The 16,925-nt window shown below is 41.4% G+C and overlaps 2 protein-coding genes across 12 annotated transcripts in view; one reads left to right on the forward strand and one right to left on the reverse strand.

Annotated features, from left to right (window-relative positions):
- Positions 1 to 1,708, reverse strand: part of slmapa (sarcolemma associated protein a) — a 192,516-nt gene extending 190,808 nt beyond the window's left edge. For 8 of the 11 annotated variants that reach the window (XM_065004686.1, XM_065004679.1, XM_065004683.1 and 5 more), the window contains exon 1: positions 30 to 1,708. In XM_065004686.1, the coding sequence (XP_064860758.1) occupies positions 30 to 227 (198 nt within the window). In that variant the 5' untranslated portion in view covers positions 228 to 1,708. The remainder of the gene's footprint in view (positions 1 to 29) is intronic. The other 3 variants (XM_065004684.1, XM_065004690.1, XM_065004681.1) reach the window with 1 other exon arrangement.
- Positions 1,709 to 11,765: 10,057 nt separating this feature from the next.
- Positions 11,766 to 16,925, forward strand: part of dennd6aa (DENN/MADD domain containing 6Aa) — an 85,222-nt gene continuing 80,062 nt past the window's right edge. Inside the window, exons 1-3 of the mRNA XM_065004702.1 lie at positions 11,766 to 12,087; positions 12,323 to 12,361; positions 12,467 to 12,509. Of these exons, the coding sequence (XP_064860774.1) occupies positions 11,860 to 12,087; positions 12,323 to 12,361; positions 12,467 to 12,509 (310 nt within the window). The 5' untranslated portion in view covers positions 11,766 to 11,859. The remainder of the gene's footprint in view (positions 12,088 to 12,322; positions 12,362 to 12,466; positions 12,510 to 16,925) is intronic.

Below are 16,925 nucleotides of genomic sequence, written 5' to 3' on the forward strand. Positions count from 1 at the left end.
GTAGCTATCCGACTGGTTGACAGACTCACCTTGCCAGTCTTGTGATCGAACCAGAGGAGGGCATGGTTCCGTGACAGAACCTTGCAGTCGAACGTAGCGTTGTTCTGAGCCGGTCGGCATCGTGCCACAGAGCGCCCGATCTTGACTGGCTCGTCCAGGTAGACATGACGTTCCTGAAAAGGGTGTGAATTCGGACGGCAGGAGAAAACGGCCAGCGCTGAAGGCATTGATGATGGCTTGGGAGTGTTACTCCAACCAGAGACTAAAGACAAGGTTTCTTGATCCAGAATGACAACTTTCTAAGTCTTCAATCATCGGCTGTTAATTCAATTTAGCCTAGCTATTCCGCTGGCTGGCTATTCTATTTTGAGTTAAAGCACGAACTAGCTATCAAACATTATATTCATTTTTTACGTTTTTCAACGAGAAACGTAACCAACACTCTGGTAAATCAAAAAAAAAAAAAAAAAGATTTTTGGGCTATCTTTCCACAGAGCTACATTACGTCCACTGAATGTTATTCAACACGACTATGTACAGGTCAGATCTCTGACTAGCCAGAATCGCATGACGATAACAATAGTAGCCGTCTAGAAAATATCTAATCACGTCCATCAAAATGTACAGGGAAATAAGCTATATTGAGCAGGCTAGTGTGGCACCCAATCTTTAGCACAGCAACGGATAAATCCAGATTGGTAGTTTATACAAACTATTTGACCAGTGCGGGGTTTCCGATCCCTGCGCCTGCTGATGATACGGCTATTGAAACACAACCGCTGTCAATCTGACCGTGGTTTAACAGGTCATTAATACATTGTTTTTCTATAGAGTTTGTGTCATTACGTTTTGTTTATCCTACGCACTATAGACGGGTGCGATATAAGAACATCTGACCTTGTTTGTTAGCTAGCTCGCTAACCAGCTAATGCAAACCTCTAGCCACTCCCAACTCAGGCAGACTAGCAAGCTAATATTGAGTTTCAGGGCCCTGAACAGCAACAAATCTTTCTAATCTCGAAACTGAAATGTTTCAAACTGCTGCAAAGACAACCCTTAAATCTAAAATGGGTATTGCAGCGGGATGTAGAGATGAATGTGCCTAATACGAAAACCCTGCAGTTTGGCTGTTTGCAGGCAACTACCCAGATATAGCTATAAAAAAAATAATCTAAAAAAAATAATAAAGCTAGCTAACGTGCTAACAACTTGTAATCAAGCCGGAGCGGCCTCTTCGGGTGAATAATCGACTGGTGTTCAACCAACTCTTGAACGCTTGAATAACGCTATTTCGTGGCAAAAAAAATAAAAATCTAATCGAGACAAGCAACTAAAGACATGTAACGCTAGCTAGTAAAGCTGGGCCCTCTTCACAAAAAAAGCAAACGTTAGCGGAGTCGGAAATAGTTAGCTAGGGTGGATAGCCTTGCTAGCTAGTTAGCCAGCTAGCTGACAGAGCAGACACGGAAAACTGAGACGAGTTTTGGCTTCATCCCCAGTCCAGTAGCTAATCTTCTGAAGATTACCCCCAAGTTAATAAGACACACTTATCGATGACACAAGATGTGATTTTACAGAATTATTCCGTTGAATTGGGTAAACTTTCGAAAAACTTGTCCTCCTCCACAAGAATCCGTAGTCATAACTGAAATTAAATCAGACAGACCGGTAAAAGCGCCGATGTGTTGCCGTTGTAGCGCACGCGACATATTGCCATAACGTCATTAGAGGCGGGATCAATGTTCAAAATTGACTAAATGGGGTCCAATCAGAATAGACGTTCATGACACGCTGCAACGTCACATGCAAATATTGTTTATTATGTGGTTAAAAACACAAGAATTTGTATTGTAACACTTGCATGACTTTTTCAATCAATGATAGATTTTAAATTAAGCTATATGGGTTGGCAAGTAGTTTAGTGGTTAGAGCCCCTGTGACAACAATTTTGGACCCCCACAATTTTGGATTTACTAGACTTAATTAGTGAAAGATTATAAGATTTGTTCTAAAACTTTAAATGTATCAACCCACCTGCTATCTTCCTTATAATCACTGATCTGTGAGTTACATGCAAACCTCACCGGCCACGTTGCGTGCGCGGGCGTTGCAAAATAAATGTACACATACTGTGTTATTCAATTATTTCACCAACACCGCTTGCATCATAAAGAAGTGTCCGCATAACCGAGCGCTAAAATAGAACTTTGTTCTATAGACTTGCCACAAGTCCCTTCCTTATGTCAGGAAGATACAAACCCACGTGGATACTTGAAAAACAAACGAGGATAGATTCATTAAAGATAACGCACTAAAAACTATGTTTCCCTTTTTATATGTAGATTAGTCGTCTGAGTAGAGAAACACACGATTTTGTATGACTCCAGGTCAAAATTATACAAAGAACCAGCTAGAAATAGGACAATATGCATGTCAGGTAATGTTTATCTCCAAGGACAAACTTGCTAAATGTCATTGAATGTTTCATGTGTGTTTCGACCTGCACCCCTAATTAATTAATACAGTTGTTTTAAATGTTTTAACCTGTGTCACATGATCACATCTGGTGTCCATGGACAAAATCAACATGTGCACGTGGACACCCGCGTTTTGCCTTGTAGGCAGCATGTTAAGCGTTTTGCCTTGTAGGCAGCATGTTAAGTTTCCTCAATATATCAACAGGAAACTATAATTGGGTAAACTTTTCAAATAGCTGGTTACTTGCTCAGATTTATATCACCTGAAGAAGAAAAAAATACATGCACTTGACACATGCATGCATGCGGAGCTCCTGCATGTGTCTACATGATTCAGGCAGTGGCGGTTCTAGACCATGGTCTGGTGGGGCCAAGCTGGGGCCAGTTGTACTGTTAGAGGGGCCAGTTACATTAGACGTTATTGTTGTCATCGTTTTCTTCAATGCATTGCAGGCATTAGCAGGCAAAAGACCATGTTCACAATCATCATCTTTGCCACTGTCTAATAGGTGGTAAAAAAGAATGATAGCAAAAATTAGTTATGTAAATATTATTCCATACTCCACATTTAGGGAGCCCACAAGGGGTCCAAAATTGTTGTCACAAGGTTAGGGTTAGGGTTAGGCATGGATCCTCAGATCCACAAAAGGTTCTACAGCTGCACCATCGAGATCGTCCTGACTGGTTGCATCACTGCCTGGTATGGCAACTGCTCGGCCTCCGACCGCAAGGCACAACAACGGTTAGTGTGTACGGCCCAGTATATCGCTGGGGCCAAGCTTCCTGCCATCCAGGACCTCATTATCCAGGACCTCATTAGCAAATTGACTCTGTACCGGTACCCCCTGTATGTAGCCTCAACATTGACTCTGTACCGGTACCCCCTGTATATAGCCTCAACATTGACTCTGATAGAGTTCAGTGTGTCAAATCGGAGGGTCTGCTGTCCGGACCTCTGGCAGTCTCTATGGGGGTGCCACAGGGTTCAATTCTTGGACCTATAATTTAGCCCAAACAACTACCTCTTTCCCAACTGTATTTAATTTATTTATTTATTTTGCTCTTTGCACCCCATTATTTTTATTTCTACTTTGCACATTCTTCCATTGCAAAACTACCATTCCAGTGTTTTACTTGCTATATTGTATTTACTTTGCCACCATGGCCTTTTTTGCCTTTACCTCCCTTCTCACCTAATTTGCTCACATTGTATATAGACTTGTTTTTTTTACTGTATTATTGACTGTATGTTTGTTTTACTCCATGTGTAACTCTGTGTCGTTGTATGTGTCGAACTGCTTTGCTTTATCTTGGCCAGGTCGCAATTGTAAATGAGAACTTGTTCTCAACTTGCCTACCTGGTTAAATAAAGGTGAAATAAAAAAAAATAAAAAAAATTGACTATGTACTGGTACCCCCTGTATATAGCCTCCACATTGACTCTGTAACAGTATCCCCTGTATATAGCCTCCACATTGACTCTGTACTGGTACCCCCTGTATATAGCCTCCACATTGACTCTGTACCGGTACCCCCTGTATATAGCCTCCACATTGACTCTGTACCGGTACCCCCTGTATATAGCCTCCACATTGACTCTGTACCGGTACCCCCTGTATATAGCCTCCACATTGACTCTGTAACAGTATCCCCTGTATATAGCCTCCACATTGACTCTGTACCGGTACCCCCTGTATATAGCCTCCACATTGACTCTGTACCGGTACACCCTGTATATAGCCTCCACATTGACTCTGTACCGCCCCTGTATATAGCCTCCACATTGACTCTGTACCGGTACCCCCTGTATATAGCCTCCACATTGACTCTGTACCGGTACACCCTGTATATAGCCTCCACATTGACTCTGTACCGGTACCCCCTGTATATAGCCTCCACATTGACTCTGTACCGGTACCCCCTGTATATAGCCTCCACATTGACTCTGTACCGGTACCCCCTGTATATAGCCTCCACATTGACTCTGTACTGGTACCCCCTGTATATAGCCTCCACATTGACTATGTACTGGTACCCCCTGTATATAGCCTCAACATTGACTCTGTACCGGTACCCCCTGTATATAGCCTCCACATTGACTATGTACCGGTACCCCCTGTATATAGTCTTGCTACTGTTATTTTACTTATTCTCTTTAATTATTTGTTATTTGTTATTTTATTGTTTACATATCTATTTTTACTTAACACTTATTTTTCTTAGAATACATATTTTATGTGGTTGAAATACACATTACACAATACGCATTACACATTACGCATTACGCATTACATTACGCATTACATTACGCATTACGCAATACACAATACGCATTAAACATTACACATTACACAATACACATTACGCATTACACATTACACAATACACATTACACATTACGCATTACGCATTACATTACGCATTACGCAATACACAATACGCATTAAACATTACACAATACACATTACACATTACGCATTCGCATTTTCTCAAGAGATGTTGAAGGAAATAAATCAGATTTTTCCAATCATGTTCCCAAGACAAAATAAAACATGTGTTGTATAATTTCACTGCAAGAAATGCATAATTCTGCAGGAGTTAAAATTATATTATGTTATGTATGGGAGGTTATTGGCCTACAGTCAGTCCATATTTCAGTTGCTATTCCATTTAACCCATAAACATAAATTAGGAATATTTTGTTCATTCATGGAAACAGGGATACTCATGAGGGGGATATCAAAGGAAAATGTAAACAGCTTGTCATGAAAGAGACTTTAAAGTGGGAAATGAGCTACTACGAGGAATACTGAGGAATCCTGTGCGCATGTAATCGTGGTCAGTGCCTCTGCACCTCCAGTCACCACACACACACACAGAGACTTTAAGTGGTAAATGAGCTACTACGAGGAATCCTGTGCGCATGTAAACGTGGTCAGTGCCTCTGCACCTCTAGTCACCACACACACACACAGAGACTTTAAGTGGGAAATGAGCTACTACGAGGAATCCTGTGCGCATGTAAACGTGGTCAGTGCCTCTGCACCTCCAGTCACCATAAAGGGGCTCTCTGATCAAGGCTTTAGGCCTATGACAAACGTTTTTTGTGTGTTTTTTTTACAATGAAGATATCGACTCTCCTTCCATTGGACTCCTAGTCACACACACACACGCAACACACACACACACAGCTACTGGACAAGTATTTATTACCACTACACCATTTCTATTTATTATTGAACAATACATTTCTTAATTCCCCTGCACATGTCTAAATGTCTTGTATTATATTTCTGAAAAAACATTGTAGCCTATTTTAATTCATTGAGCTTTTATTTTCTAGTACGATTCTATTGTGAGTTGCAGTGTTGAGAGATGAACCTGCAAGGAAGCATTTTATTTCACTGCATACCCCAGGTACATTGAGTGTATAAAACATCAATAACACCTGCTCTTTCCATGACAGACTGACTCAATATTAGGAAGGTGTTCCTAATGTTTTGTACACTCAGTGTATATCATGTTTCGATGACAAATAAACAAACTTGAGAATACTTTGCATAGTAGTTACACCAGCTCAGTGACATGTCTAAGGAAGGAAACACATATACATTTAGTGGGTGATAGCTAAAGCTATAAAGTAGCTAGGAAAAACTCAAGGCCCTAAGTAAACCACATAGCACATTTCCTGGCCCTAAATCTCTCACAAACCTCCAAAATAGAGACTGGGATGTCTTTGGGGAATGGATAACAGCTGTCACAGTCATTCACCAGGGTCTTGGACTCCTCCTCTCTGTAATCTCATTGCTTTGTCAGTGTTGTGGCTAATAGAGGAATTAAAGGATTTGCCCTTAGATTATGATCATGAATCTCATGATGTCACAAAACATGGTTTTGTGTTTTGATGCAGTGTTCGACCTACATGATGCAGGGTTTTGCAATTATAGGATTTTTTTTATTTCAACAAATTAAATACAATTAAATGAAAGATAAGGCAGTAGTTACCACCGAAGCCACTATCCGAGATGTGAGTTTTTAGCATTTGGTTTTGATTAAGGGGGGGGGGGGGGGCAGACCAAGGCTTGTATTTGAATCTCTACACTGGTGGCAGTGCCACTGCCGGGACAGTGGGGTTTGCAATTCGGCTCGGACTCCAGTTCTGGAGACGAGAAACCTATCTCAACATTGTGTTAAAGGGGGGAGAGAACCAATAACCCAATTGGCACAGTTGTCTAAGGCACTGCATCTCAGTGCTAGAAGTGTCACTACAGACCCTGGTTTGATTCCGGGCATTGTAACTGACTTGCCTACTTAGATAAAGTAAAAGGGGGGGACAGTTGTAACTTTATCTAACTAGGCAAGTCAGTTACAATAAATAATATAGAATAAAAGTAAACCATAATAATAAAATACATTCTTATTTTTCAATGACCGCCTATCCCGTCCAAACCTTCCCCTAACCTGGACGACGCTGGGCCAATTGTGCGCCGCCCTATGGGACTCCCGATCATGGCCGATTGTGATACAGCCTGGATTCAAACCAGGGTCTGTAGTGACGCCTCTAGCACTGAGATGCAGTGTATTAGACCACTGCGCCACTCTGTAGTCCCTAATTACTACAATGTATTTTATTTACTGAAACATTGAGGTATATGGTCTGATGCTACTGCATAAATGCCGAGAATGGCAAAAAGTGCAACTAAACGAAGAGCCAATGAAATCGACTACAGATGAGGACACTTCTAGCCAATCAAAACCACATAACCGGCCGTGGTAAGTGAGTTGTGCAGGACTGAGTTTTATTTGCGTCTGATAAAACTTTATATGTCTTGAGGAAAGAGCATTGTTTGTCTGAGCCAAACTTTTTTTAATATATGAGCCAAACTTTTTTATATATATATTTTTTATGGCAGGGAAATTCGCACTGACACTTAATGTTAGCTTGACGGCTATTCGTTTTACCAATCTATGGTACAATGTTATTTGCAATTATATTTAAAAAAATATATATATATATATAATTTAGATCAACCACTTGGTGTGGTGCAAAGGACTGTTTTTATTTGCAACTAGTAAGAACTTTTCTTTTTGTGAGACCCTGATTCAGGTGAACGTATACAAGTGTAATTTTCTGTATATGGTCACTGTGATAGTAAGTGTCCATTTCTGTTTTTTCTATTAATGCCAGGAGAATCCGTAATATTTTGAAAAGGAAATACTTATTTTTGTATTGTAAGGCTAAGAGTGCCGACTTTTATTTCATTCAAGAGACTCCTGATGCCTGATACTGCATTTTGGAAGTGTCAATGGGGGAATGATATTTGGTTTTCATTTGGTACTAATCGGTCAGCAGGTGTCGCTATTTTAAAAGGCAACTTTAAGGGTCATATATTGAGTCAAGAAGCAGATAATACAGGGAGATGGGTTAATATATTGGTAGATGTCAACCACGTTCAATTCATTGGTGGAAATATTTATGCTTCCGATAACATGTCAAGTAACTGTACTTTATTTAGAGACATTGAGAGGAAAATAAGTCAAATGTCTAAATTTCCATTGGCCAAAGTAATATGGGGTGGAGATTTTAACACAGTATTATATGATAATCTAGATATATGGCCTCCTAAGGATAGCAATTCTGTTTGTGAGATAAGGAATATAGGTCTAAGGTTAAGTGTTCTAGATATTTGGAGACATAAGAAGCCAGATAATATTATGTTTACATGGACTACCAAAGATGTATCTATACAATCCCGTGTTGATTTCTGACTGATATCTGTAGATATGGCTGACAAGGTTGATATAGTCTCGATTGAACCATTGATTTGAACAGATATCAATAAAGATAAATATGCATGGTTTGTCAACAAAAAAAGTTAGTAAAGATTACTAGAAAATAACTAGAGAAGAGAGAGAAGTTTTTATTTTACCTTTAATTAACTAGGCAAGTCAGTTAAGAACAAATTCTTATTTTCAATGACAGCCTAGGAAAAGTGGGGTAACTTGCCTGTTCAGGGGCAGAATGACAGATTTGTACCTCGTCAGCTCGGGGGTTTGAACTTGCAAACTTCCGGTTACTAGACCAACGCTCTAACCACTAGGCAACCCTGCCTCCTCTACACTCTAACCACTAGGCTACCCTGCCTCCTCTACACTCTAACCACTAGGCAACCCTGCCTCCTCTACACTCTAACCACTAGGCTACCCTGCCTCCTCTACACTCTAACCACTAGGCTACCCTGCCGCCTCTACACTCTAACCACTAGGCTACCCTGCCGCCCCTAATGAAGTATTTAAGGAAGTAGCAGGAATTATTGATAAATGCTGGAATTGTCCCTGTGTTATGAATACGTTTGGAAGTTACTGGGAATAATGGATTATACTAAAAAAAAACTGAACTAACTAATCAGGAATTACTGGAGCTATCATCATTGCAAATGCAGTTAGACTGTATCTACGAGGAAAAGACCCGGGGAGCGTTTGTAAGATCAAGATGAAAATGGATGGAAGAGGGAGAGAAAAATACAACATATTTATTTAATTTAGAAAAAAGGGAAAGAAGAAAAGTCTTCCTTTTTTAAATGAATGATTAAAAATACTCCCAATGAAAATCCAAAAGAAATCTCTCAGTATGTTGCCCGGTTTTATCAGACTCTGTATACATCAGCCCAGTCAACTTCCAATATGGATCTTTTCTTAGACAATGTGGCAAAAATTGCTAAGAAAATAGATAATGATTTCAAGGATTTTTGTGATGATGAGTTATCTGAAATTGAGATAAAAGACTGTATTAAAAGCCTTAAGGACAATAGGTCCCCTGGAAATGATGGTTTAATAAGAGAGTTTTAGAAAGCATTCAATGATACATTGATTCCTTTCATTCTTGTTATGTTTCAAGAATCAATAGAAAAAGGGGAGTTACTGGCTTCCTTAAAGCAAGGTGTAATTACTTTGATTCACACACCTAATAAGGATAGTCTTTATATAGACAACTGGAGACCTATTAGCCTGTTGAATAATGTTGGGAAATGATTTGCCCTTGTATTTGCTAAGAGGTTGAAACAAGGCTTGCGTCATATAATTGATGAAGAACAATCTGGTTTTATGCATGGTCGACACATTAGTAATAACATCAGATTGATCTTAGATATGATTGACTATAATGACCTCATCCTTGATGATAGTTTTCTTATGTTTGTTGATTTTTATAAAGCTTTTGACACTGTAGAACATGAGTTTATGTTCAAAGCAATATGTTTTTGGGGGTTTGGTGACTTTTTTGAAAGCAGTCCAAACTTTATATAGTGATTGTACTAGCTCTGTAAAACTAGCTCACGGGACATCCCAAAGATTTGATATTGGGCATGGCATTAGGCAGGGCTGCCCAATTAGCCCATTTTTATTTGTATTGGTTACTCAAATAATGGCTCTTCATATCAAGAAAGGGAATTTTCAAGGTGGTTCAGCACTTGGCAAGGAATTTAAACTATGTCAACTGGCTGATGATACCACCATATTTTTAAGAGACAGGAATGAGGTTTCTAAAGCAGTTTCCTGTATTGAAGACTTTTCCTTTGTTTCGGGTTTGAAAATTAATATCAATAAGTCAGTCTTATTTCCACTCAAGGATTGTGTTTTACAGGAAGTATATGGCATCCCAATTAAAGAGAAGATTATTTATCTTGGAATTGTTATATGCAAGGATGAATAACAAATGAGTGAATTGAACTTTAACCCCATTAATGAGAAAACAAAGAAGAAATTGAACTTGATGAGAGATATTTCGTTATATGGTCGGGTTTTATTATCCAAAGCTGAAGGGTTATCCAGATTGGTTTATGTCTCGTTATCACTTGACTTACCCCCTAAAATTGTAAAGGACTTCTATAATTTTATTTGGAGGAACAAGCCTGACTATCTACAGAAATATATTCTCACTAATACCCAAGAACAAGGAGGTATTGAGGTTTTAAATGTCAATACTCTAAATAATACTTTTTAAATTAATTGGATTCTGAAATATATTAAGAACCAGAACAGTATTTGGAATGTATTTATAAGTATTTATTTGACTCTGTTGGCGGTTTAGAATTTTTGCTTCATTGTAATTTTGATGTTGATAAAATCCCAGCAAAGTTGGCCAAATTCTATAAGCAGGCAATTTTAGCTTGGATGTTAGCGTATCAACACCATTTTCCCCATCACAGATACTTTATATGGAACAACAAAGATATCCGATTTACGATTCATTACTGGTTTGAGAATACAATTATTTTGGTTGGTCAGTTACTGAATGAGGATGGATATCTACTCTCATATGGGGCATTTTTTGATAGGTTTAAAATTCCAATAACCCCAAAATAATATGCAATTGTTTTTGATGCAATTCCAAGGGGTGTTGTATCTCTTTTAAATTCCTCTGTGGTTGATGTAAGTAACATAGATTTACATGAAAATATATTAATTGGCAATATTATCATCAAAGATAAATGTTGTAATAAACCGATTGGGAATATTGTTTGTGATGCTACAATTCCCTCAGCAAGATTATTTTGGTCAGATATCTATGGTGATATACAATGGGGGAAAGCATGGAAAATTGCTAACAAATATTGTATCAGTAACAAAGTTTCATTTAAAATGTTACATAGAATTTATCCTGTGAAACATGTTTTGGAAAGATTCAAGCTGAATATTGAATATAACTGTGATTTCTGTGGAATGGAGATGGAGACCATTTTGCATTTGCTTTTTGCCTGTATTTATAGTAGAATGCTTTGGATTGACATACAGATTTTTAAATATTTGTTTTAATAGAACCGGTTGTACTATTGAATCGTTTTGAAACTATGATTTATTTGAGAAATTCTGACATAAAGATGTAGTATATTTAATCAAACTGCTAATAATACTAGGTATATTTCACATTCACAAATGCAAATAGTCTAATTCAAAACCTAACTTTTTCACTTTATAAATGAGTTTAAACAATATGGCACTACAAAAAGGCAATTAAAACTTATTGTATTTTTAATTAATATGATTTGTTTGTTTAGGATTCCTGGCAATGTAAATAGTTTGTTTGTATGCTTGTTTGCATGTGTGACTATTCCTCTTTTTTTTGTTGATAAATGTTAATAAAAATTGTTTTGCAAATGTGTTAAAATTTTTAAAAAACGCCCATGATTGTAGCGCCAACTAGTGGGCTTGTGCCGCGACTGCATTTCTGGTTGGAACGTTACGTACTTACGTAGCGTAGCGACGCCGGACTACGTGGGTTGTTTTTTTTAACGTGTGGGGTACATTGGTTAGCTTGCTATCGAAGAATAAAGTGACCAGTATAAAAGTTATCTAAAGGAAGCAATTTCCACCGTCGGGTTTCATGATGGCTTTGCAGGGCTCTGAGGAGATAGAGGAGCAACTCGCAGAGCCTGAAGAGGTTGGAGACGAGGATGTGAGCATCTCTCCAGCTGAAGAAATAACATTAACCGTCGGGCCTGGAGGAGAGGAGGACACGGACCCGCTTCTCCTCCCGTGGGATCGCTTCTCTGCCTGGCTACACTGTATCTGTGTCGTCGGGTTTGATCTAGAACTCGGCCAGGCGGTGGAGGTACAGTGAAATAAATACCTTTCTCTGCTTGTTGTCTTCGTTAGATGGATAGCTAGCTAAAGCTTAGCTGGCTCACTAGCTAATGGTGTTAGTCGTAGCTAACTATATATCTGGCTAATGTTCTTTAGCAAGCTATTGGAATTTTAAGTAACGTTATATAGTTAGCATCTAGTTAGCTAGCTATCCGCGTTAACAGCTACGTTAGCTAGCCAACTGTTGTTTCTCTCTCTTGCAGGTCATCTACCCACACCATTCAAAACTATCCGAGAAGGAGGCAAGTTATGTTTTCAAAAGTAACCTCCTGTATCACACTGACTGACTGTCTTGTATTGTATTGAAACGTCACATCAAATCAACTGTCACCTTATTTTTGTTCTAGAAAACAAGTATTTGCTACTTGTCATTCCCAGACTCCAACTCAGGTAAGCTCCTTCCTTCATAGTCGCTCATGAACCAGAATCTGGTTTTATAGGGATCTGGGTTTACAGGGATCTGGGTTTACAGGGATCTGGGTTTACAGGGATCTGGGTTTACAGGAAACGTTGAATTTGACGATTTTCCTTTAAACCAGGGAAGCGGTCGTTCACTTGCAATTCACCAGATTACTAATGTCAATACGGTCGTTACTTCGCAAAGTACGGAGTCTCGATGAGTAACTATCGTCATAACTGCCGCCTCGGCATGTATTTACTGACAAAAAAGGTCTAAATAAAGTTTCATGCAGTTTTTATTCCCATGATTTAAAAATAGCATGCATTTTTTTTATAGGCAACCTGTAGGTAGGCTTCATTGCATCAGACAATGAGCTGGAGGCACTATGCGTTTTGAAAACGTATAGGCCTACTTGTTTGAAAGCAAGTCTTAATTAACTTGCTTCAGAGTAAAATCCGACCATTGGAGGCAATTCTTTTATTGACTTCCATATGCCACTGAGACCACTTTCTCTCCTGTTCTATTGGTTTTCAAATCAACTTTCATTGTCCATCAGCCAAAGGCACAATCCTAGTCATATTAGCATCCCGTGCTAGTTGATGATGATCCTAGTCATATTAGCATCCCGTGCTAGTTGATGATGATCCTAGTCATATTAGCATCCCGTGCTAGTTGATGATGATCCTAGTCATATTAGCATCCCGTGCTAGTTGATGATGATCCTAGTCATATTAGCATCCCGTGCTAGTTGATGATGATCCTAGTCATATTAGCATCCCGTGCTAGTTGATGATGATCCTAGTCATATTAGCATCCCGTGCTAGTTGATGATGATCCTAGTCCTATTAGCATCCCGTGCTAGTTGATGATGATCCTAGTCATATTAGCATCCCGTGCTAGTTGATGATGATCCTAGTCATATTAGCATCCCGTGCTAGTTGATGATGATCCTAGTCATATTAGCATCCCGTGCTAGTTGATGATGATCCTAGTCATATTAGCATCCCGTGCTAGTTGATGATGATCCTAGTCATATTAGCATCCCGTGCTAGTTGATGATGATCCTAGTCATATTAGCATCCCGTGCTAGTTGATGATGATCCTAGTCCTATTAGCATCCCGTGCTAGTTGATGATGATCCTAGTCATATTAGCATCCCGTGCTAGTTGATGATGATCCTAGTCATATTAGCATCCCGTGCTAGTTGATGATGATCCTAGTCATATTAGCATCCCGTGCTAGTTGATGATGATCCTAGTCCTATTAGCAGCCCATGCTAGTTGATGATGATCCTAGTCATATTAGCATCCCGTGCTAGTTGATGATGATCCTAGTCATATTAGCATCCCGTGCTAGTTGATGATAATCCTATTCATATTAGCATCCCGTGCTAGTTGTTGCATCTTTGGATTTCCTCTCTTTCCAAATTTCTAACTGTTATTTTCACCGCTTTTGGCAACAGTATTTTCCCGCTAATTGCATTATGGCTTACTGCCATGTGTGTGTGTGGGGGGAGAGTCCAGTGTGTGTGTGTGGGGGGGAAGAGTCCAGTGTGTGGGGGGAAGAGTCCACTGTGTGGGGGGGAGTCAAGAGTCCACTGTGTGTGGGGGGAAGAGTCCAGTGTGTGTGTGGGGAGAGAGTCCAGTGTGTGTGGGGGGGAAGAGTCCACTGTGTGTGGGGGGGAAGAGTCCACTGTGTGTGGGGGGGGAAGAGTCCAGTGTGTGTGTGTGGGGGGGAAAGAGTCCAGTGTGGGGGGGAAGAGTCCAGTGTGTGTGTGGGGGGAAGAGTCCAGTGTGTGTGTGGGGGAAGAGTCCAGTGTGTGTGTGTGTGGGGGGAAGAGTCCACTGTGTGTGGGGGAGAGTCCACTGTGTGTGGGGGGGGAAGAGTCCACTGTGTGTGGGGGGGAGAGTCCACTGTGTGTGGGGGGGAAGAGTCCACTGTGTGTGGGGGGGAAGAGTCCACTGTGTGTGGGGGGGTCAAGAGTCCACTGTGTGTGGGGGGAAGAGTCCACTGTGTGTGGGGGGGAAGAGTCCACTGTGTGTGGGGGAAGAGTCCACTGTGTGTGGGGGGAAGAGTCCACTGTGTGTGGGGGGGAAGGGTCCACTGTGTGGGGGGAAGAGTCCACTGTGTGGGGGAAGAGTCCACTGTGTGGGGGGGGGGGAGTCCACTGTGTGTGGGGGGGAAGAGTCCACTGTGTGTGGGGGAAGAGTCCACTGTGTGTGGGGGGAAGAGTCCACTGTGTGTGGGGGGAAGAGTCCACTGTGTGTGTGGGGGAAGAGTCCACTGTGTGTGGGGGGGAAGAGGAAAGAGTCCACTGTGTGTGGGGGGGGAAAGAGTCCACTGTGTGTGGGGGGAAGAGGAAGAGTCCACTGTGTGTGGGGGGGGGGTAGAGTCCAGTGTGTGCGGGGGGGAAGAGTCCAGTGTGTGCGGGGGGAAGAGTCCAGTGTGTGCGGGGGGAAGAGTCCAGTGTGTGTGTGTGGGGGGGGGGAAGAGTCCAGTGTGTGTGTGTGTGGGGGAAGAGTCCAGTGTGGGGGGAAGAGTCCAGTGTGTGTGTGTGTGTGTGTGTGGGGGGAAAGAGTCCAGTGTGTGTGTGGTGGGGGAAAGAGTCCAGTGTGTGTGTGGTGGGGGGGGGGGTAGAGTCCAGTGTGGGGGGGGAAAGAGTCCAGTGTGTGTGTGTGGGGGGTGGGGGGGGGGTAGAGTCCAGTGTGTGTGTGGGGGGGTAGAGTCCAGTGTGTGTGTGGGGGGGGTAGAGTCCAGTGTGTGTGTGGGGGGGGTAGAGTCCAGTGTGTGTGGGGGGGGTAGAGTCCAGTGTGTGTGGGGGGTAGAGTCCAGTGTGTGTGTGGGGGGGGGGTAGAGTCCAGTGTGTGTGGGGGGGGGGTTGAGTCCAGTGTGTGGGCATAATGTCAGGGCAACATAAAACGGTTGTCAATCCAAATGGTCTGGGTTTGATGACCTGTTCACCAGTCTTATGGCTTGGAGGTCGGGAGCCATGTTGGTAAGGAACCTTTAGACGTTGTGTTTTTACTTACATTTAGTTTTGTAATTCACTACAACAAACAGACAAAAACAATTGTGTTTGGGGAAAATGTGATTTTTCGATTTGCTGTGAGCCACACATTGGTTTTTTTTTCCCCGCGGGCCGCCATGTTCTGTCTAATAACGACTGGGACTATGCAATAAAATGTTTGCAGGCTGATATATAAAATAATAAGAATGTTGAGACGGGTTGGAATGTTCACATGCTCATTGATAATGAATTAATGAAAAAAAGCAATGGAACATTGTATTGGGTGGATCTCCTTTTTAAAAACATATTTGGTGAGTTTTTATTTTACCATCAGATCAAATTATTTACCTAGCCTGACTCATTGAAACAACAATGTGACACATAGCACAAATACGTATTTGTTTTAGGGACAATAGTCATACTGGGATGAAGTCCAAGAGGCCCAAAGTTAGTTTTGTATTGGATATTCCCTTTTTTGAACCGACTCTTTTGTCTTCACATACGCTGCTGTTACTGTTGTTATCTATCTATGCTGTTGCCTAGTCACTAGCCCTACTTATATATACATATCTATACACTGGTACGCTGTGTGTACACAGCCATGTTATTGTTATTCCATTGGATTTATTCCTCCTGTTATGTTTATTTTTCTCCGTTGTTGGGAAGGGCCTGTAAGTAAGGATGTCACTGGTAGTTTACACTGGATAATTCTCACTGAACTGTAAAAAAAAAAGAAGAAGAAAAAAACACTTTCTGAAGTGAATTTACAGAAATTATTCACAGAGATTCAGATGTATACTTTGCTATTTCCTTCTTTCCCTTTTTTAAAATCATTTTTGTTGTTGTACATTACCCATTTTTGTTGCTGGAACTTTCCAATGGGCTCAGGAGAGGCTGAGGTGGTGTCATGCGTCCTCCGAAACATCACCCGCCTAAACACGCTCCTCAACACCCGCCAGCTTAACCCGGAAGCCGGGTTTACCAATGTGTCGGAGGAAACACTGTTCAACCGACGACCGGGGTAAGCACGCAGGCACCCGGCCCGCCAAAAACAGTCGCTAGAGCGCGATGAGCTAAGTTAAGCCCCACCGGCAAAACCCTCCCCTAACCCTGACGACGCTGGGCCAATTGTGAACTGTCCTGTGGGACTCCCGGCCACAGCCGGATCTGGGAATGAGCCCAGGTCTGTAGTAACGCTACGGTAATGAGCCCAGGTCTGTAGTAACGCTGCGGTAATGAGCCCAGGTCTGTAGTAACGCTACGGTAATGAGCCCAGGTCTGTGGTAACGCTGCGGTGATGAGCCCAGGTCTGTAGTAACGCTGCGGTGATGAGCCCAGGTCTGTAGTAACGCCCAGGTCTGTAGTAACGGTAATGAGCCCAGGTCTGTAGTAACGCTAC

This window comes from Oncorhynchus nerka, linkage group LG2 (genome assembly GCF_034236695.1).
Source record: "Oncorhynchus nerka isolate Pitt River linkage group LG2, Oner_Uvic_2.0, whole genome shotgun sequence".
Lineage (NCBI taxonomy): Eukaryota > Metazoa > Chordata > Actinopteri > Salmoniformes > Salmonidae > Oncorhynchus > Oncorhynchus nerka.